Below are 22,660 nucleotides of genomic sequence, written 5' to 3'. Positions count from 1 at the left end.
TACTTGCAGAGCAGCTTGATCATTTCAAGACTTGCTTTTAAGCTTCACAGGGTTGCCTTAGAGAAACCTTTAATTTAGGGCTAGTTTAATCTTTTCTGGCATCTGTAGTGAATGTCCTGGGTATTAAGTTCTTTCCACTGTTTGGAATTCGAATATTTTCTAACCTGTGTAAGCTCCATGTGTTGTTCAGTTAGCAGCTCCTTGGTATTTGTACTTTCTCAGGCCTCAGGAAGTCTCACCCTAGGCATGCACAGCCTAAGACTCAAGAAACTCCTATAAAGATTTCTGAAGTTCTTTCTTAGAACAGTGTAAGTCTCATTCACCACTGTCATTGATTTCTAATATTGCCTAGCTCATTCTGAAAGTATAAATTTAGTTCATAACTTAAGATTCTCTTTACACTGTATTTTTAAAAGTCTGTGTCCTTAAAAATCAAACACAATTTAGAAATGGCTTTCCTGTGCAAGGAGAATTTCACTTGAAAAAGAAAAACACAGTTCTCTTTTTGGTACGTACGATTCTTGCTGCAGACATGCTGCATGGCCCAAACCGCCCATAGCTGGACTCCTGGTGTTGTGAAACAGCCAAGTAATGGGAAGAATGGATTAAAGGACCTAAAAGTTCAAAAGAAAAGAATAAAAGTTACTTCCTATACTTAGTATCATTTTTTAAAGCAATGATTCCTGAGCTTTCTGCTACAGAAATTTCATCCTGCTATTTTTAAACTATATAATATAAATGAGCTTCTACAGAACATCTTTTCTTTGTCTTAGCCATTTGATAAACGAGTATATTCAGACAAAAGTCTTAGTACAGAAGATGGAAGGTAATCAGAACAACATACTTTTTCTCAAAAGCACCTGTTGGTCTTGAAGATACACATTTGAAGAATAGCAGCCATTGGTTTGGAACTTAGATAAGGAGAAGTTAGTTGATAACTAACCAGAACAACACCATGTCGGAGCTCTAGAATTAGCCTTTCTACTTCTACAAGTCTTCTGCCCAAAAATGTACAGAACATAAGTTGGAATCAAAAGTGTTGGCAGCATCAGCATTTATAAAGTAGACAACAAAATAAATTGCAATAATAATATTTATGCAGCAATCTAGAATACTTCTGGTATATTAGTAACTTATCTATCAAGTCACCTAACTGTCATAAATAGTTAGAATCCAGTATGCCCTTTAGTAAATTATTATAAACTGTTTCCCTGAACAAATCAGGTGCTACTTCTAGTTCTCTCCATGTGTTCTCGTTTTAGACCTCCTTGCATTAATACTCTACCTAAAACCTTCTGTCTCTACTTAATTATCTCTCAAAACTCAGCTCACAATCTACTTCCTCTGGAAGCTTTTTTTTTTTTTGCGGTACGTGGGCCTCTCACTGTTGTGGCCTCTCCCGTTGCGGAGCACAGGCTCCGGACACGCAGGCTCAGTGGCCATGGCTCACGGGCCTAGCCGCTCCGCGGCACGTGGGATCTTCCCGGATCGGGGCATGAACCCGTGTCCCCTGCATCACCACTCTGCCACCAGGGAAGCCCACCTCTGGAAGCTTTTTACCATTTTCCAATGCACATTCAGAGCATTCTATGTACGTAACTAGCATAGGAGTGAATTATTTCTGATTTACATTTGGTTTCCACCACTAGGCTGTAAAGTTCTTGTATGGAGGCACCATATCGTACTCATTTTGAATTTCAAAAGCGTAGAACAAGACCGTGGCACCTGTTTTCAATAAATGTAGAATGAAGGAAGGACCGATGAATGATAGGTAGCAAAATAAATTTAAAATACTTTGTTTATTTTAAAGCCATTACGAAGACAGATGCCAAAGGGTAAAATCTACATCTAATAGGAATGATCTCTACACAAGCAAAATGACTAGATTACTGGCTTAATATTAATTATCTTGCTAGTTACCTGTATGCTACCATCTCACATTCTGGAGTTGGCCATTTCAAAATTGCTGAATGCTGAAAGACACAAAGCACACAAGAAAGGGTTACAATATTTATTTAGCATTGCATTATGAGGGTTTGACAGTTTAACCATTATGAATGTTGTTTGTATGCTTCCAAAAAACACCAAATTACCCTACCAGATCATCCAGAAGAGAATTCCTCTGGCTACGACTCAATGTCCAAGCTTGTTCTCCTCTAGATATTAAGTGGGCAATAATCCCAGCTGCAAAGTAACTGACTTCCACTTCAACACTATGTAGAAGGCTACTGATGTGGTCTATAAAATCCTTCCACATTAATTCAGAATGCAATTCTTGTACTTCAGCTATATTGTTCTGGAAAAAAAAGAAGATATAAAAATTAAAATAATATGTATAATAAATGGCTAAATGACACTGCAATGATTTAAATATGTATGGACAAAAGCAAATATTGTTGCTATGTTAGCACAGTGGGATTACAGGTGATTTTATTCCTCTCCTCCCCAAACAATAAAATAATAAAGAAACAGTAGCAAGTTCTGTTTCAGGTAAAACAGTAAACTAGATAACCTAAAAATTTCCTGCTATAAAATATCTAGAAGTGCTGAGTAAAAACAGGCAAACAAACTTTAAATATGTAACTTTTTTGGTGGGACAAAATGTAAAAAGGGAATCAAACTAGAGCATAACAGGCTATCACTGGCCTGCAGGGGCAAGAGAACCGGGTTTTAATAGACATACAAAGCAAGAACTTTCAAAGCATTACACCTCAGTAAAAGAGTGGATTGACATAAATACATAAAAAATAAGTAATCTGGGCTCTGAGCAATTTAGATTGTGCTTGATCTTCTCCAAAACGATCTAAGATTCAACTTATCTCACTACTCTGAAGATTAATCCTCATTCTTTTTTTTTTAAATTTATTTATTTTTGTCTGTGCCAGGTTTTAGTTGCGGCACGCAGAATCTTCGTTGAGGCATGCGGGATTTTTCATTGTGGCGTACGGGCTCTTTGTTGCGGCGCCTAGGCACCTCTCTCTAGTTCTGGTGAGTAGGCTCAGTAGTTGCAGTGCACGGGCTCTCTAGTTGTGGCACACGGGCTCCAGAGTGCGTGGGCTCTGTAGCTGTGGTGTGCAGGCTCCAGAGTGCATGGGCTCTGTAGTTTGCAGCACGTGGGCTCTCTCATTGAGGCACATGAGCTCAGTAGTTGTGGCGCATGGGCTTAGCTGTCCCATGGCATGTGGGATCCTAGTTCCCCGACCAGGGACTGAACCTGTATCCCATGCACTGGAAGGCAGATTCTTAACCACTGGACCAGCAGGGAAGTCCCTAATCCTCATTCTTAAAACTTCATTTGATCTACTATGAAATCATAATTCTCTTCCTAACACATTGATTCCATTTCTTAGGAACCAAAACCCCTGGCCTTTTCGTCAGTAAGAAACTATTCACTCCCTAGCATAAGTCATTCTATAACAAATGAAAATGAAAGCTATCGTGTCCAAACGTATTCTCTGTAACGACTAACAAGTTTTCTTTTCCAATCATGGAAGAGTGAGGATGGAAGAGACAAGTGTAACTTTACTCACTACATGAATGTGTATAATCCTGTGCCTTTCCATCAGCATTAGTGATAAATCAATGTCTCCTATGTCCCTCTCTAATCTCACATATTCAAACAAGAAAAGGCATTTCACATTCATTTTTTTTAATTAATTAATTTATCTATTTTTGGCTGCATTGGGTCTTCATTGCTGCATGTGGGCTTTCTCTAGTTGCGGCGAGCGGAGGCTACTCTTCGTTGTGGTGCTTGGTCTTCTCATTGTGGTGGCTTCTCTTGTTGTGGAGCATGGGCTCTAGGCACACGGGCTTCAGTAGTTGTGGCTCGCGGGCTCTAGAGCACAGGCTCAGTAGTTGTGACACACGGGCTTAGATACTCTGCGGCATGTGGGATCTTCCCGGACCAGGGATTGAACCTGTGTCCCCTGCATTGGCAGGCAGATTCTTATCCACTGCACCACCAGGGAAGCCCTCACATTCATTTTTTATACTCTTCCCTATTTATGTTTTTTAACACAGCATGTATCATTTTATAGTGACAAGAAAAGGAAAGATAGATATGTCTTTTAAAATAAACAAATTAAAAAAAGATAGTTCTCTGTCTCCTTCAAGCTTGGGGAAGCTTGATAGAAAGAAATATAAAGACCCTCTGAGAAGGACACACCTTGTACTCAAAGCCCCACAGATGGTGATAAATTACAATTCACAATGAAAACAATCCATAATGAGTGAAATCATCAAATACAGTAGAAAATTAGACTCTCCCAAGAACCTCATGTAATATAAGATAGTACCTGATTTTAAAAAGTTAAACACACACACATACACACGAAAATGCAAAAGACAGCACCATTAAAACAAAAAACAACAGATAAGGAAAGATTTGGAATAGAGCATCAAAACAATTATGGCCATTCTTTCTTGCCATAAACAAGTTACTGGAAAATCAGACAAAATATATGAGAGAACTGTTTTCTGACAGCAGACAACTAGCTATACAGGAATGTGATCCCTGAGAGAAGATATTCAAATGGGGCAGTTTCTAGATTGCTATGCATATAAGGGGAACCTAAAGAGATGGCAGTTTTGCTGAGTTAAGGAGACAGAGATCAGTCTTCAGGGTGGCCAAGGCAGCAAAAATTTGTACAACAGAGCAATGTAGAGGAAAAAGTTCCAAAGAAAGAGAAAGAAAGACATCTGCAGAGGGATCCCCTGAAATCTTTGGCTGAGTACTGATACGGAGTGAAACTCCATGAGGCCAGGGAAAGAACCACCAGAAAGCAGTACGTGAACAAATCCCAAAGTGACGCAGGGTTAGGAATAATTCACATTCTCACCAGCCAGAGTGAAGAGATCTCATAATAAACAAAACATTTGATAGTAGTGGGGTAACTAGGATAAAGTAGTAGGGTAAAGGCTGATCTGAAGCCACTTTAACAAAGTAAATATAGGCATACCTTGGAGATATTGTGGCTTTGATTTCAGACAACCACAATAAAGCAAATATCGCAATCAAGTGAGCCACACAAATTTCCTGGTTTCCAGTGCATAAAAAGTTATGTTTATACTATATTGTAGTCTATTAAGTGTGCAAAAGCATAATGTCTTTTAAAAAATGCAAATACCTTAATTAAAAATATTTATTGCTAAAAAATTCTAACCATTATCTGAGCCCTTCAGCAAGTTACAGTAGTAACGTCAAACATCACTGATCAGAGATCACCATAACAAGTATAATCATAATGAAAAATTCTGAAATGTTGCAAGAATTATCAAAATGTGACACAGAAACACAAGGTGAGTTAATGCTGTTGGAAAAATGGTGCGGACAGACTTGTTCGACACATAGTTGCCACGAACCTTCAATTTGTAAAAAACACAGTATTTGTGAAGTGCATAAAATGAGGTATGCCTATAAATAAGCTTTGAATGGGACAACTTGATCCATGAGTAGCTTAACTGAATGCCAGCACAAAGTCCAAGATTTTTTGAAGGAAAACAACAAAACTACTAATCAACAAAGTAAATTAAACTTCACAATGACTGCAACCAATTAAAAATTACCAGGCATACAAAGAGTCAGAAAAACATGATCCTTAAACAGGAGAAAAGTCAATCAATAAAAATAGACCCAGGGCCTCCCTGGTGGCGCAAGTGGTTAAGAGTCCGCCTGCCGATGCAGGGGATACGGGTTCGTGCCCCGGTCTGGGAGGATCCCATATGCCGCGGAGCGGCTGGGCCCGTGAGCCATGGCCGCTGGGCCTGCGCATCCGGAGCCTGTGCTCCGCAACGGGAGAGGCCACAACAGTGAGAGGCCCACATACCGCAAAAAGAAAAAAAAAAAAAAAAAATAGACCCAGAAATGACAGGGATAATAGAATCAGTAGACAAGGATTTAAAACAGTTATTATCGGGACTTGCCTGGTGGCACACTGGTTAAGAATCTGCCTGCCAATGCAGGGGACATGGGTTTGAGCCCTGGTCCGGGAAGATCCCACATGCCATGGAGAAACTAAACCTGTGTGCCACAACTACTGAGCCTGTGCTCTAGAGCCCGCAAGCCACAACTACTGAGACTGCATGCCACAACTACTGAAGCCCACGTGCCTAGAGCCTATGCTCCGCAACAAGAGAAGCCACAGCAATGAGAAGCCCGAGCACTGCAACAAAGAGTAGCCCCACTCACCACGACTAGAGAAAGTCCATGCGCAGCAACGAAGACCCAACACAGCCAAAAAAATAAAATTAATTAATTAATTTAAAAACACAGCTACTGGGCTTCCCTGGTGGCACAGTGGTTGAGAGTCCGCCTGCCAATGCAGGGGACACGGGTTCGTGCCCCAGTCCAGGAAGATCCCGCATGCCGTGGAGGGGCTGGGCCCGTGAGCCATGGCCGCTAAGCCTGCGCGTCCGGAGCCTGTGCTCCGCAACGGGAGAGGCCACAACAGTGAGAGGCCCGCACAATGCAAAAAAAAATAAAAATAAAAAAAATAAATAAAATAAAATAAAAACACAGCTATTATAAATGTTATAAATATGATACAAATGAAAGAAAAATATAAGAAGCCTGAGGAGAAAAAAATGAAGATATAAAAAAGATCTAAATGTAACTTCTAGAAATAATATATACATGTACCTGAAATGAAAAATATACTGGATGAGATTAACAGCAGATGATATGCTGCAGGAAAAAAATAATCAGTGAACTAAATAGAAAACAGCAAGGTCAAAACACAGAAAGAAAAAAGGAAAAAAACCTGCCAAAAAAGCCAGCAGAGTACTTCTGTGACTTTTGAGACAATTTTAAGCAATCTAACATACTTGTAATTGGAGTCTCAGAAAGAGAGGAGATAAGAGAGGGTACAGAAAAATATATTTGAAGAAATAATGGCCAAAATTTTTTCAAATTTATGAAAATTATAAACCTCAAAACCCAACAGAAAAATATCCACTTGGACTTCAATAGTGAGCAAAAATTTATCTTTTGAAAATTAAATCATAGACTTTTTCACATAAACAAAACCTAAATGAAAATTCATTGCCAGCTTACCTACACTAAAAGAAATGTTAAAAAAAAAAAAAGAGTAGTATGAGAAATACATGGCTAAGTATAAAAGCCAAATTTCTCATTCTTAAATCTATTTAATGAAAGATTGATGAGGACTCTTGCTTCTGGTCAAGATGGACTAAAAGGGGCCAGATTTACTCTCCATTCTAAAACACCTGAAAAAACACAACATGAAACAACAGTTTTCAAGATACTAGACATTAGGTAATAAAGAACAGTGACCTTTAGAGATGGAAAACAAACAAGGTGAGATGCTGCCTTGAGAGAGTTTCCAGGCTGTGGCACAGGGATACAGAACTAAAAGCAGAGCCCAGTGGGCTCAAGGAGTTGAAGAGATGGAGCTGAGAGTCCAGGGAGACCAAGGCAATTCATAGGACTGAGTACTAGAGAGAAGACAGTGTACATGGAGAGAATCCAGAGAGCTGCAGGGAGTAGCACTCTACTCAGCAGAGTACTGATCAGAGCATGACTGTGAGAAAACTATTTGAAGGAAGAAAAAGAGCCATCAAAGTAAAGAATATACCAGGTCATTTCATAATGATAAAGGGGTCAATTAATTAAGAGGGCATAGCAGTTCTGTTTATGAACCTAATAACAGAACTTCAAAATATAGGAAGCAGAAGCTGATAGAATATAATTGCTAGAACAAGTAGGCAGAAAATCAGTAAGCCTGTGGTAGACTTGAATAATATCAACCTACTAGACCCAACTGACATTTATAGAATACTCTAACAATAGCAGAATATACATTCTTATCAAGTGCACAGGGAATACTTAACAGGATAGACCATATCCTGGGCCACACACAAGTCTCAATAAATTCAAAAGGACTTAAAGTATGTTCTCTGATCATGAAAAATTAAATTAGAATCTATATCTCAAAATAAATTATTGAAAAAAATTCAATCACAAAGTAATAGAGAAAGATATGGAAGGAAGCACACCAAGTTGTATTAATATTAATTACCTCACAGAGATGAAAATAAAGAAATGTTGGGGACAAAATCTTAACCTTTTTAAATACATTTTGCACTGTTTCACTAGCTACAATAAGCATGTATTCCTTTTTTTAAAAAAAAAATTTATTTATTTATTTGTTTTTGGCTGTGTTGAGACCCATTGTTGCTGCGCACAGGCTTTCTCTAGTTGCGGTAAGGAGGGGCTACTCTTCGTTGAGGTGCACTGGCTTCTCATTGCAGTGGCTTCCCTTGTTGCAGAGCGTGGGCTCTAGGCATGTGGGCTTCAGTAGTTGTGGCATGCGGACTCTAGAGCGCAGACTCAGTAGTTGTGGCACACGGGCTTAGTTGCTCTGCGGCATGTGGGATCTTCCCGGACCAGGGTTCGAACCCGTGTCCCCTGCATTGGCAGGTGGATTTTTAACCAGTGCGCCACCAGGGAAATCCCCAGCATGTATTCTTTATGAAATTTTTTTAAAAAGCATTTTTAAAGTCCTATAAGATCTCTCTGAATATTTAAAATCAATTCCCTTTTTCCTTTTATAATGACTTGAGTCAAATTCTGTATCTAATAATCTACAAACCCAGAATAAAACAATCAAATACTATAATTTACTTAATACTCTATTACTGGGCATTTAGGTAGTTTTACATTTTCTGCTTTATATAACTAAAACTACAGTAAATAGATAGTCTTCCTAAAATGTCAGCCCTCAGCTTTCCCAAAAATCCATCTTTCATACTCCTGCATCTAGAAAACAAACACTAATCTATGCCTCCTGTGATCTAATTCCTCAAGAGCAGAGGTCTGCTTTGAAATGGGCTTTACCATATTGGGTACTTTTCCTGTTGCAGTGATTAAAGGTGATAAAATAATCTGATCCTCACCTTTGTCTCAAAATCCTAGAGGGCTCACTTTAACATATATCCAGTATATTTATGGAATATCTGATTTGTTAAACAGTTGTTTAAGTGGTAATTATCAATTACCAAACATAGAATCTAAGGACACTTGTAGGTTAGTGACATTTTTCATGAGATCTTTTTTTTCTGATTATACAAGTAAAATATGCTCACACTGAAGCTTTGTACTATACCAAAATATATAAAGAAAAGTATGTAATTTATATTTTTTAGTGTGGTGAAAATCTTAATATGTATGTATAATTTTGTAGCCTGCTTTTTTCACCTAATTATATTATATATATTTTCTAATGTCACTAAGTGTTTACAAATAGAGTAGCATCTTTCTATCTTACCTCAGATGGAAAATAATTACAGCTTGAAATTAGCAGGAAATGCTTATATCTTACCAAAAGTCCTAGGACTTTCTGTTGAATGGATGACTCAGTTGGGAATGACTGTAAAAAAGAACGAGAAACCTATAACTAAAGAACCAAATATAATAAATAAATGCTCAAATCAATCAATAAATGAATGTCAAAAACTGTAGGCTAAATTCCCATTCTAACCTCTAGAACCCTCATGAAGAGTTCCAACCCTTGATTTTCAATAAAGTGTCTGCAAGTGGTTGGAGATTCATCTGTGAGGTTCCAAAGTGCACTCAAAGTAAACTTCAAAGTAGTGTCCACTGAATTTTGATTGGTTTTCTGCTTCACTATTTGAAGAAGTTGCTGAAAGGAGGAAAATAGAATTAATTTCTAATTACTGAATTGTTATTATAATTACTGGTAATAACACTGACTAACAAGTCCATGAGGATTAGTTTCATGGCTTCAAACATTTCCTATGAAGGTTCTTACAAGGACAACAAACAGCCTCTTGGATCAGACTTTTCCTTCAACAAGAAAAAAATAGAGGATTTTCATAAATACTTTTAAAATATTCTTATCATACCTATAATCTAATCACCTGTAAATAAAATGAAACGCAAGATGATTAAAGCTTAGGACCAACTATCTTACCCAACGGGTCACAACATATACTCATTTCAGATCCTGGCATAAAAAAGGTGGAGGGGTGAAGAGGGAATGAATCTAATATTTACTACACATCAGCAAATCATATCCTATATTGTAATATTGTCATCCCCATTTTTCAGGAGAGGAAATTGAGTCCGAGAAATATTAAGTAATTTGATCAGAGTCAACTTAGTAAGAGAAAGTAAGAACTGGAAGACCTAATTCTCTCTAACTCCAAGTTTTCCTTAAGAAAAAAAGAAAGGGCAAGCTACATACAATAGTAAGAGAATTAAAGTCTAAATTGGATTTAAATAAGATAATAGCTTTGAAATTCCATTTGTAAATTACTTCTACCATAGCTTTAACCTAAGAAATTTAAGCTTGAAAAAGAAATATTTTAAGACCTACATGTGACATACATAATTCCATTTTTAGTTTACACTTTTGAGGGTAAAAGGGAGCTCTGCAACAACAGATACAAGTAACATTAATGAACACTATCAAAGTTATGTACAATTCAGGAAAAAATTTTTAAAAACACAAACATCTAGTTGCAATTATGTAACTTAATAGCATAGTGGCTAAGAGTGTGGCACTAGAATTGGGCTATCTGAGCTTAAATATAATCTCTGCATCTGACTAACTGTGTAACCTTGTTTGCCAATTTAACTCTTTGTTTCCTCATCTGTAAATTGTGGGTGATAATTAAGGGCTTAAAAAACAAAGTTAGCTAGCATCATCATTACTACTACTATTAATTCCTGCTAATTCCTACTTAAACTAAACAATTTTCTCCCACAGCATATGAGTGTACTACTTCCTTAATCTCTTTGAGTACACCTCCCGCCAAAATTACTGAAACACATGTACAGCAATAAAAAGCCATTTTTAAAACTAAAATGTCATCCCTAAAAGAGTAAAAATAAATAAAATCAGCATCCTTTTCTACTCATCTAACATACGTATCATATTTTGTGCTAGGCACTTAGCATATTCCTTCAATTAACCTTTTTTTCCTTTTTATTTAATCTTCATAACAACTGTATAAAGCATTTTATCATCCCTAAGAAAATTTAGGTGACTTGTCTTAAATCACACAGCTAGTAAGTGATAGAACTGGGAATAAGCCCAGATATATTGACTACTCCTTCCTTTATGCCATCACAGCCTTTTCCTCTTTTTACACTGCCTTTTTCACTCATATCACTCTTATTATTACATATTTATTAGACTGTATTACTGTATTACGACCAGGTCTACATAGCTATTTTCTCTACTATACTGTGAATTTCTTATGGGCAGGAATTATAGATATAATTCAGTGTAGATCCCTAACACCTAGTAAGGTGGTAGGTACCTGATGAGTATCCTATACATATTTACCAAATGAGTGACTTACTTTCTCATTACATACATAATTTGTAAGTTATAGAAAAAGGGAGTCTCTCATTTGACTTTTCCATCTACTATTATTATTCAAACATCTCACACCAGGATTGTAACAAGCAGCTCCTAAGTGGACTTTTTCCTTCAGTCCTCCCTAAGGCATGGTTTAAATTTATTCTCTTTAAAGCTTTTAACTTTTCACTGTTCACTATATTAATTCCTCAAGTGAAGCAAGTAAATCATATATCAGCTATTTACATTATCTTCTTCCCTAAAGCATCTAGCACGACCGTATGCTTAAAATAGACTCCACATTTTCTTCATAAATAACAAAATCACAGAATTTTAGAACTAGATAGGATCTTAAGGTTTATTCAGGTCGCAATGGTCCAGGTAATTTATCTAAATTCACAAAGTGAGTTTACAAGTTAGATCCCAGGTCATCTGACTCCTAGTTCAGGGCTCTTTCCATCTCTGTTAAGGAGTAAAGCTGCCTCAGTGAAGAGAAATTAATTCAGTCACTTAGAAGTAACAAAAATAATCTTTTAAAATATAAAATGTCAGAAGATACACAACACTGCCTGAAAATAATGCAAATGAAAACTGTTTAGGAGTCTGTACAGACTTACCCTGACAATGAAGAGTTCAGCACCAAGCTGTGCAGTTTGTTCTGTAGAAAGCTGCAAGCAAGCAGAAGACAAAGTAAATGTCCAAGAATTCACCAGTGTGAGTTTAATATCATTCACTGTAACAGACTCCAAAGGTCAGACTAAAATCTCTGATCAACCTGGAATTCCACAATACCGAATACAGCTTGAGTAAGTTACCTGGCTTACTAAAACCCCACTGGCACACAGATTTGGGGAAAAATAGTAACTGTCATGGGAAATAGTTCCCTACAGAAAACTATTCAACAAGAGTTCAGGCACCTTGGCAGCCAGAATGGAAATGATTGCAACTGCCATCCTTTGCATGTTTTGATCCTCATGGTTGCAGAGCCACTGCATGACAAGCTTGGCTGCTTCAAACCTGAAAACACACAAAGAGTGTCATGAATTAATCCTGGAGGCCCCAGGCATAGTTTCAAAGCTCCAGCTGGGAACTGATGCTACAATTTAGGTAGGTGAGAAGGAAGGGGAAAATTCCTCCTGATTGATAAGAGAATAACAAGTGCACTTAGTGTTGTGGAGATGGTGTCATTAATTCTGACAACACTTTGTAAAGGAACAAGAGTTTGGAAAATATGGTCAAAAATATCTGGCATTCATCTTCTAGAATTACAACATATTTCTATTCTGTAGTGATTTCTATATTATAGCAATAATTTAAAGTACTTTCTGGGTTCCTCCCAGTACCTAGCACAAGGGGAACATTCATTCATTCACTCCGAAACATTTATTGAGCTCCTGTTTTGTGCCAGATACTGTTCTTGGTGCTGGAGAGAGGGTAGTGAACAAAACAAAATATCTCACCTCTCATTAGAGCTTACAGATAGTGGGAAGACAGATAATAAATAAATAAGTAAAATATATGGTTTGTTTAGGTACTGACATATGCTATAGAGAAAAAAAGAAAGCAGGAAAAGAGAGGATATGACATGTGGAAACTTTATCGTCCCCAAACATGCCCATAATTAGGTGGTAATATAGCCTGGTAGTTAAGAGCAGATTCCAAAGTTCTTTGAATTTTGGGGTTGGAATTCTAGCTTTATCTAATGCTAATGACAATAATAAAATAAACTATTTTATCATGTGAGGCAATGCAGTCAGGTCATTAAGAACATGATACACTTTGGAATCAGCCTGCATTCAAATATCACCTTCACCATTTATTAACTCTGGGGCCCTGGGCAACTTCCTTAATCTCTCTGAACTTCAATTTTCTTGTCTTTAAAATAATATGATCTATTCCATAGGACTGTTGTATATGATATCACACATAAAGCTCAAGACTTAGTACAGAACTTGGCACATACCAAACTTTTGATAAAGGTTAATTTTTTACTAGTATTGTCTTCCTCTGTGCCTTTACCTGTGCAGTTCCCAAAACACAAAACAATCAACTCAACCAGCTTTCATTTTCAAGGCAATATGGCATGGATATAAAAAGTAGAAGCTCTGGAGTCAGTCTGGATTTAAATCTAAATTCTGCTACTTACTATCTTATCACCTTGAGCAAGTTACTAAACTTCTCTGTGCCTCTGTTTCCTCATCTGTAAAATGAAGATTACAAGAGTAACAATTTCACAGGACTGTTGTAAGGACTGAATAAGCATATGTAAAACACTTAGCACAGTGCCTGGTAAGTGCTTCATACATTAGTTATCTTTATTATCTTAAATACCATCACTAACATGAAATCTTTAATGATCACCAAGCAGATGGAATCTTTCCCTCTTTGCTTGGGGGCCCAGTACATTCTATCATCCCCTTCTATGAATGATTGTCTTCTATTATACTCATAATTCATTCATTCATCCATCCATCCATTAAACATCCACTTAAGTACTAAGTACTAGGGGCAAGATGAACCAATCACCATTTCTTACCACAAAGAAGCTCAATTCTAGCAGAGTGCACGGGCTACATCAAGGGCAAATGATAGCCTACCTTGAATGATCTTAATAGCTGTGTGCCCAACTGCCTGTTTTCTAAAGTTTTATTGGAACATAGTTATCCCCATTTGTTTATAAAGTGTCTATGGCTGCTTTGGAGGTACAACGGCAGAGTTAAGTAGGTCCAACAGAGACCCAATGGCTCACAAACCTAGAACATTTATTATCTGGCCCTTTAAGAAAAAGTTTGCCAACCCTGGGGTAGTTTATAATTTTCTTTAGGAGATTATGTCTTTTCTACCTATGACTTCATATGATCAATACAGATGCTCAATATATTTATAAAATAAAATTAGCAATCTACATGAGATATATGTAGTTATATTTTTATCCAAATTATTTATTTCAAAGAGTAAATGGAATACTTCACTGACTCAGCCATGCCAGGTAACAGTGTACTGTTACCCAAATAAAAGTAATTCACAGTAAAATTACTGCTTGAGAAAGACATTTTTCTCATTAAATCATAAAGTATAAATTTCTTCTTCCAAATACCATCATTAAAAAATTATACTTTAAAGTAGTAAAATGAGGGCTTCCCTGGTGGTGCAGTGGTTGAGAGTCTGCCTGCCGATGCAGGGGACACGGGTTTGTGCCGCAGTCCGGGAGGATCCCACATGCCGCGGAGCGGCTGGGCCCGTGAGCCATGGCCGCTGAGCCTGTGCGTCCGGAGCCTGTGCTCCGCAACGGGAAAGGCCACAACAGTGAAAGGCCCACGTACCACAAAAAAAAAAAAAAAAAAAAAAAAAGTAGTAAAATGAAAAAAAAAAAACCTGTTTAGCTCCCAAATCACATCTTAGAAAACAAGGAAACCCTTTATACTTACTGGAATCCAGCTATATGGTCTCCCTTAACCTCTGCTTAAAAAGTTTCTTCTATAATTAAGTATCAAATAACAATAATAATGAGGTATGATACAGAGAAAAGAACATTGGACCTAGAAGACTTGAGTCTTTCTAGCTTAGCAGTTACTAGTCACAAAACCACGGGTAAGACACTGAATTTCTATATGCCTCAATTTCTTCAGCCCACAATATTGTGCAGATATTCTAAAAACTATAATCAATATAAATTCTTATGCAAAGGGCTATGAAAACAGGGGCCAATCTGTTATCATGAACGTCAAAGCACTAAATTAGAGAAAGTAGATTTAGCATTCTATAAGGCAACGCACAATCCCACCCACTTGACTAATTGTACACCAGGAATACCCTGAATGGTAAGAAATGACCCAAGACATATTTCTAGAATTCCATTTTGCCCCATTTTAAGTTCTAGTGCTATCACTTGCCTGTTAAATGGAACATCTTGAAGAATTCGGTCACTGCAAAGTGAAAGGAGGCAATTCTTCTGTAACTAAAGAACCAAAGGGAGAAAAAAAATCCTGAATAAAATATTATTTTATTTTTTAAACAGGGGTAGACTCTATAAAAAAAAAAGAAAGATTGATAAAACACCGCTTATTTCTTAAAACCTTTATTCTGCCCACCTACTGTTCAAAGACTGACTTCCACTGGGCCCATATAAGTTTACTTGCACATTTTAAAAAATCTTTTCTATTACGTGAGAAATAGGGTAATAAATAGGATAACTCCAGCCAATCTCCCTCCCTTCTGGTGGCCTTTGGGTGGGTCCTATTTTGTCTTCTGTTCACCTGGCTTCCAGAGTCCATGAACACCAAAGCCTAAAGTTCATCTAGTTTGGCAATTGCTCTCAATGAGGGAAGCTGGCTTTAATGACCCACTCACCTATCTGGGTTGCCATTTTTACTTGGTTTTGCACCTCTGAGCATTTTGTACTAACTTGCCAACTCACTGTTAAATTTTAAGAGTTAAAAATGTAATTCAAGCAGCATTTTTAGTTTTCATCCTGAGGACAGGACAGGTTTTGTAGTCTACCTATACTGCTAGAAATAGAAAATCCATGTCTTACTCATTTCTCTATCCCAGTACTTAAGTATTGAGTACTTGAGTACTGAACCAGTACCTGGTTCAGAACAAAAGCTCTAAGCCTATGCCTGTTTGCTGAAATTATCACTAACTCAAGGTCTAGGTGCAAGATGTTTTGTATGGCTTGCTTTATTTCCCTCAACATTTGGACTGAAATACTTTTAGGCAAGGAAAGCATTCTCTAGTTTTCTACTTCTCTATTGTTCTGCACTCAGTCACACCATAAAGTTATTACTTCACAGCCTCCAAAGGCATTTGAATTTCCAGGCTTGGTCTATTAAAATGAACTGTATGGAGGTGGGAGATGGGTAAGAGACACTAAAAGGAGTATTTGAATGGGAGTTCCCATATGCTTACCTGCTGGTGATTGGGAAAATGTTCCATGGCTTTGAGCAGCAAATGGGTCACATCAGCCAGGAGTCGCACAGGCATTCCTGCAGCAAGATCCTGCTTCGTTAAGTTAAACACACAGGCGCTTGCAGCAAGTTGCACTGGCAAGTTCATAGGGTGGTTTCTCATCCCAGTAACCACAAGCTGGAAAAAAAATTAGTTCTTTTGATCCAACTTATAAATATAAGCTCTCTTCATATAGCAACATTACTTTGTTGATCTATAATAATTTCTAAGATGTCTTACGTATCTTTTTTATCCTCACGTGCAGAGCCTAGGACATAGCAGTTACTCACCAATATTCAGTTCCTGTTCACCTGGTCAAGGTAGGTATCAAGTTGTTCATGTCCAGAGATTTTTCTATAAGGCTAAAGAATCTTTTCTATTCAGGGAAAACATCTTTGTATTTCCAAGACCTAGTTCAGGGCCTATTATATGCTAAGCACTAAACAAATTCTTACTGACTTGAAGAGAGTAAACCAGTAGCAAACTTCACTTTCAAATCCCAACAGTCAGTTCCTTAAGAACACTGCTAAAGTTAGAGTACCATAAAATCCATTCACTTCCCTCTGGCTGACATAACTACTTCTCTCCTTTTCCTCTCTCCTCAAATCCCCAACAAATCCTCCCCATTCCTCACTACTGGCTGAAGACCTTGCTTCCAGTTACCTTGAGAAAACTGAAGCAATCATAAAGAACTTCAGATTCTCACTTCCACATGTACCTCCTTACCAGCATACACATGCACATATGCTGTCTTCCTGCCTGTTACCATAAATGACCTTTGGGGGCTCCTCTCTAAAGGTAATCCCTCCACTTATATGCTAGATTCTTCCCTTCTTGTCTACTCAAGGACACTGCTTCAGCTGTTCTCCCCTTTCACTCCTGTATCAGTTTTTTATTCTGTACTGGATCATTAATATCATCATACAAACAAGCTATTTTTTTCTCCCATCCAAAAAAAGAAAAAAAAAAAACCCCACACACTTCTTCAGCCAACTACCACCTTTTTTCTTTGCTCTCTTTTGCAAGAATCACATTTCTCTCTGCATCATTCTCTGAATGAATGAATGAATGAATGAATGAATGAGTAAATATTTCAGATCAGGACTAGAGGTCTGGTCCTTTGTTACTCAGGTTCACAGTAACCAAAACCAAAAAATGATAATGCATATACCAAGTGCCAACATCCTCTGGTATGTACATAGGAGGTGACAGATGTTGGGGGTAACACCTTAGGACTTAAATGTTACTGGTTCCTTTCCAAACACCCCATTCTCAAAATCTAAGAAACTGGGAGGTTAAGGCATATCTGGCTCTGACACTAACTTTCTGTTACTTAACCTCACAGACCCTCAGGTACATAATCTGTAAAACAGGAGATAAAACTTATCTCTTGGGATTGTCGTGCCCACTAAATGAGGTATCAAATATAATATAGTCCTATACTCATTGGTTTCTAAACTGAATGTGCATAAGGATTATCTTGGGGGATTATTAAAATGCAGATTCCAGTACCTCACGAATTCCTGAGGTACTCTAATTTTCCTTATAATTCCTGTACCCAGCCCTATTGAAACTAAATTTCTTGGCATGAGGTTCACAAATATGCTTTTAATTTTTATTTTATTTTTTTAAGATTTTTAAAAAAGATTTAATTAATTAATTAATTAATTAATTAATTAATTAATGTGTTTTTTGGCTGCGTTGGGTCTTTGTTGCTGCGTGCTGGCTTTCTCTAGTTGCAGTGAGCAGGGGCTTCTCTTGTTGCAGAGCACAGGCTCTAGGTGTGCAGACTTCAGTAGTTGTGGCTCACGGGCTCTAGAGCGCAGGCTCAGTAGTTGTGGCACACGGGCTTAGTTGCTCTGTGGCATGTGGGATCTTCCCAGACCAGGGCTCGAACCCTTGTCCCCTGCATTGGTAGGTGGATTCTTAACCACTGCACCACCAGGGAAGCCCCTTTTACAGATTTTTTTTTTTTGATGTGGACCATTGTCAAAGTCTTTACTGAATTTGTTACAATACTGCTGCTGTTTTATGTTTTGATTTTTTGGCCACAAAAAATCTGTGGGATCTTAGCTCCCCAACCAGGGATTGAACCCGCACCCACTGCATTGGAAGGCAAAGTCTCAGCCACTGGACCGCCAGGGAAGCCTCTCATGAATATGCTTCTTAAAATAAGCAGTATCCCAGACTTCTGATGGATAGAGGACCACATTCTGACAAACAATGTCCTAAGTAATCAACAAAATTAAGAATCCTCCTTTTTTGCCTTTCAAAAGCTATCTTGGTTAAAATATCTTAATTGAGGAATAACGCAGATTAGTTACAAAAGCACAGGAGGTTCATAAATTGCATGGAAAAGTGCCTTATAAAACTCCAATATTGTATTTCTTAAAAAAGCCTATATGAAAGCAATACAGGGGTAATATACAAAGCAGTGTCCTGATTCCAGTCATATATTCCATTTTCTACTACAGCTGGTGAAAACATATCACAGTGATTACTGGTTTTAGATAGTTAAATATGAACTTGAAGGCATTTATATTGCTTAAATGAGACTACTATAAAACTTCAGTAACACTATGCAACTATCTCCTCTCATTCTCATTTATGGCTAATAACTGAAATTATACATTATCAATCCCATTACAAAAAACCAGACTAAATGCAAATTTTCACTGATTTTCTTCACAAAACCATCATCTATCTAGGAAGACAATTTCAAATTTCTCATATGCAGTTTCTTATTCTTACCTTTAAAATTTCTGGTTTTGTTTTTTCCATCACATGAGTCAGGCTAAAAAGGTGAAATAGAGCTTCCCGGACAAAGAATGCCCGTTCACTGTACCGCTTCAGTGCTTCTGCAATCTGAGTTTCATTGGCTTCTCCAGACACCTTTGAACATAAACAGAAGATGAGTTTTTAGGATTCTTTTCAACCCTCTGTCTCTATCCAAACATCATTTGTGTGGATAGCATCCAGGGTAGCTTTGCAAAGCCTGAAACAAATGGGAATGATCACTTTCCAATCCATCCAGAAAAGTCATCCTTTGGAGGTATACATATGCTAAAGAGATGTATATTAGATAGGCTAAGACCCTACTATAAGTCTATGGGTAAAATTTTCTATACTGTACCTAAAATAAATCTCAAGATATGTAACACTATTTACAAGGTCTTACTACCCATGATTAGGCTCCTACTGCCTCTTAAGGTAACCCTCTCCCCCTAACTCACAATGTTATAACTACAGTGGCCTTTCTTTTTTTTTTTTTTATAGCAGTGTGTACATGTCAATCCCGAACTCCCAATCTATCCCTCCCCCGCACCCTATAGTGGCCTTTCTTTCTGATCTTTCAATAAGCCAAGCTCTTTCCCAGGAAAAGGCTACTAAATATAATATCCTCTCTGAGTGAAATCTTCCTCTCTTTCTCTACCTAATTTCTATTCATCCTTCCCATTTCAAGTTAAATGACACTTCTCTAGAAAGGCCTTCTCTGACCCACCAATCTAAATCAGGTCTCCCTTGAAACACCTCCTTCATAGCCATTATCATAACCCCCCTAGTAGACTGACCTATTAACCACTGTACCTCAACAGGGAGCATTGTGTGTGGCTCATAATAAGCACTCAATAAATACTTATCAAATAAATGTATTAATTAATTTTCCCAGATTTATCAAGCTCCCACTCAGCATCAAGAGGTGCTGTTCAAAAGTAAGTTTACCTAGGAATTTCCCATTTATACAGGTCAATATCCTTAAACTGTGGTTCATATACCATTGGGTAATGAAATGTATATTAACAGGAAGTGGCTTCTTAGAAAAGTAATCCAACTAATGAGTAGTAAAAAAAAGAGGGCTTCCCTGGTGGCGCAGTGGTGAAGAATCCGCCTGCCAACGCAGGGGATATGGGTTCGAGCCCTGGTCTGGGAAGATCCCAAATGAGGCAGAACAACTAAGCCCATGCGCCACAACTACTGAGCCTGAGCTCTAGACCCCATGAGCCACAACTACTGAGCCTGCATGCCACAACTACTGAAGCCTGCATGCCTACAGCCCGTGCTCTGCAATAAGAGAAGCCACTGCAATGAGAAGCCTGTGCACTGCAACGAAGAGTAGCCCCCGCTCGCCACAACTAAAGAACCCCATGTACAGCAATGAACACCCAATGCAGCCAAAACTAAACAAAACTCTTAAAATAAAAAAAAGAAACTTCTAGAATATCACCATGATCCCCAATGAATAACTAGGTGTTGAGTGTCAACAACTGCTAAAAATCACAGAAAGAAAACCAACCAGACATTATGTACTTCCTTAATGAAAGAGCACAACACCTGAGGGTCCTGACAAAGGGATCAAACGTGAGTTTGATTAAGTCACTAAATCCAACTACCAATTTGCAGAAAATACAAAGTCAGTGAAATATGCACTACAAGCATACAGTCAAGAAAACCCAGGTTGAGGGAGACTACAAATCAAAGGGCTGGATTCGTTAATACACAAATTATAAGGAAAAGAAAGGGATGGAGAGGGAACTTATAAAAGATACTCAAAAGACATATAATTTTGAAAAATGGGTAAGATTAACTAAGTGCCTAGAGGTAAACAGTTGGATGATAAACTATTTAAAAGAGCAAGGACATGATTATCATTAAAGTCTGGACAGAGATTACTTTTGTGGGGAAGGAGGGAGTTGTGATCAGGTTGTAGCTGACAAGTTCTATTTATTAACCTGAGTGATGGTTTCAAGTGTGTTCATCTTATTTTCACTCATTAAGGTATACATTTGTTATTTATGGTCTTTGCATCTGTCTTATTTTACAAAAAGGCAAAAAAACGTTAAAAAAACAAAAACAAAACCCAAAACCCTGCTGTTCAGAGAGAGATAATCTCATTACGGTGCAAGACTGTCTTTTTTTGGCAGTACCATTATAAAAGGTGACACAAAAATAAACACTTTTAAAATATATTACTCAGAAACTAGGTTTTATATGAACATAGAGTATTCAGGCGGGAATATGCAGCTTTGAGGAAATGAAGGGCTGCATCATGGCTGACATTTCAAACACTGATAGGATATGCTACAAAGGTCTAATAAGAATTAGACTACAGTACAGATGTGTACCAAGTGACACAAAGGCAAGTTTTGAGCATTTGTAAGATTGTAGGAATAACAGTGGAAGTTTCTTTACAAAATGCTTTTTAAACTATTTATGTATAACATACATACATAAACATTGGTCTTGACTATGTATTCACATATATAAGCAGTTATTGAATAATAAAAACTTTCCAAGTGTTCAGTTCTTTTGGAATCACCCTGAACTTTTTCTTAGATTTTCTTAGATTTGGAAAGACACTGAATTATTACATGAGATAAAAAAGATTGTATGAGGGAAAACACATTAACAATAATCTTCATCAGACTTCATCAGTCCACATTTGGTTGATTCCAACAGCTTTATATTAACTTACATGAAATGTAACCTCAAGTTACCTTTAAATATAAAATTAAAGAACTTTTGTTACTGGAATGTAAATACTCTAAACCAAATTTCATTGCCTGTATGTTTATTCAGTGATCAACACTTCTCTAGCCAGTGATAAACCCTCAAATCAAGCAATCTGGCTCCTCAAACTATATGCATCTTCAATTCAATCAATTTCGTATGCTAGATCAAAAAAAAAAAGAAACCAAAAATGAACAAAACAAAACAAACAAGTGTCTGTATGCATTAGTTTCTGCAAACAATTTAAAACAGAGAAAATATCCCTAACCACTAAATTAAGCCTTATTAATATTTAATATATGGATTAAAACTAAAATGTATATTCTAAGGAAAAACTTTCTTGTAGCACTCAGTATATAACTCTATTATGGCATTTCTTACAATGGATTAAAGCTATTTTTAAATTGGTCTGCCTCCTCTCCACGAGACTATAATTCCTCAAGGGCAGAGGCCTTAGCTCAGACATCTTTAAAAAGTTCTTAGTGTTTTTTAAAATGGATCGACTCCTTTGCTTAAAAAAACTTATTATGTACCTTCACTGGATGTTGATTACTGCCATTTAATATAGGAGTCTTAGTTCTCAAGGGAGAAGTCTAGGCTAGAGATATAAATTTAGGAGTCATTAGCATATAGGTTTAGGGCCTGGGAGATTAGGAAGAACCAATAAAGGAAATTGAGGGTGAGTCCAAAAAGTAGGGAAAAAACAAGACCAGTCTGATATCCTAGAAACTAAGTAAAAAAAAGTATTTCAAGAAGGAGGACAAGATCAACTGTGTCAAATGCCACTTTAGATCAAATAAGATGACAACTGAGAATATTGGGTTTAGCACACAACCAGTGATTCTCAGGAACTGGGAACC

The 22,660-nt window shown here is 37.3% G+C and overlaps 1 protein-coding gene across 1 annotated transcript in view; it reads right to left on the bottom strand.

The window, feature by feature from the left end:
- The window catches only part of ZYG11B (zyg-11 family member B, cell cycle regulator), a 75,361-nt gene that overhangs the window by 17,373 nt on the left and 35,328 nt on the right, over positions 1-22,660 (bottom strand). Inside the window, exons 4-13 of the mRNA XM_060089812.1 lie at positions 19,044-19,184; positions 16,254-16,430; positions 15,239-15,303; positions 12,263-12,362; positions 11,963-12,013; positions 9,498-9,659; positions 9,339-9,386; positions 2,099-2,296; positions 1,921-1,973; positions 517-614 (exon numbers count right to left, since the gene is read on the bottom strand). Coding sequence (XP_059945795.1) covers positions 517-614; positions 1,921-1,973; positions 2,099-2,296; positions 9,339-9,386; positions 9,498-9,659; positions 11,963-12,013; positions 12,263-12,362; positions 15,239-15,303; positions 16,254-16,430; positions 19,044-19,184 — 1,093 coding nt within the window. The remainder of the gene's footprint in view (positions 1-516; positions 615-1,920; positions 1,974-2,098; positions 2,297-9,338; positions 9,387-9,497; positions 9,660-11,962; positions 12,014-12,262; positions 12,363-15,238; positions 15,304-16,253; positions 16,431-19,043; positions 19,185-22,660) is intronic.

Source organism: Mesoplodon densirostris, chromosome 2 (genome assembly GCF_025265405.1).
Source record: "Mesoplodon densirostris isolate mMesDen1 chromosome 2, mMesDen1 primary haplotype, whole genome shotgun sequence".
Taxonomy (NCBI): Eukaryota; Metazoa; Chordata; class Mammalia; order Artiodactyla; family Ziphiidae; genus Mesoplodon; species Mesoplodon densirostris.
The sequence above is the reverse complement of the archived record's forward strand: the minus strand, read 5'-3'. Positions and strand labels throughout refer to the sequence as shown.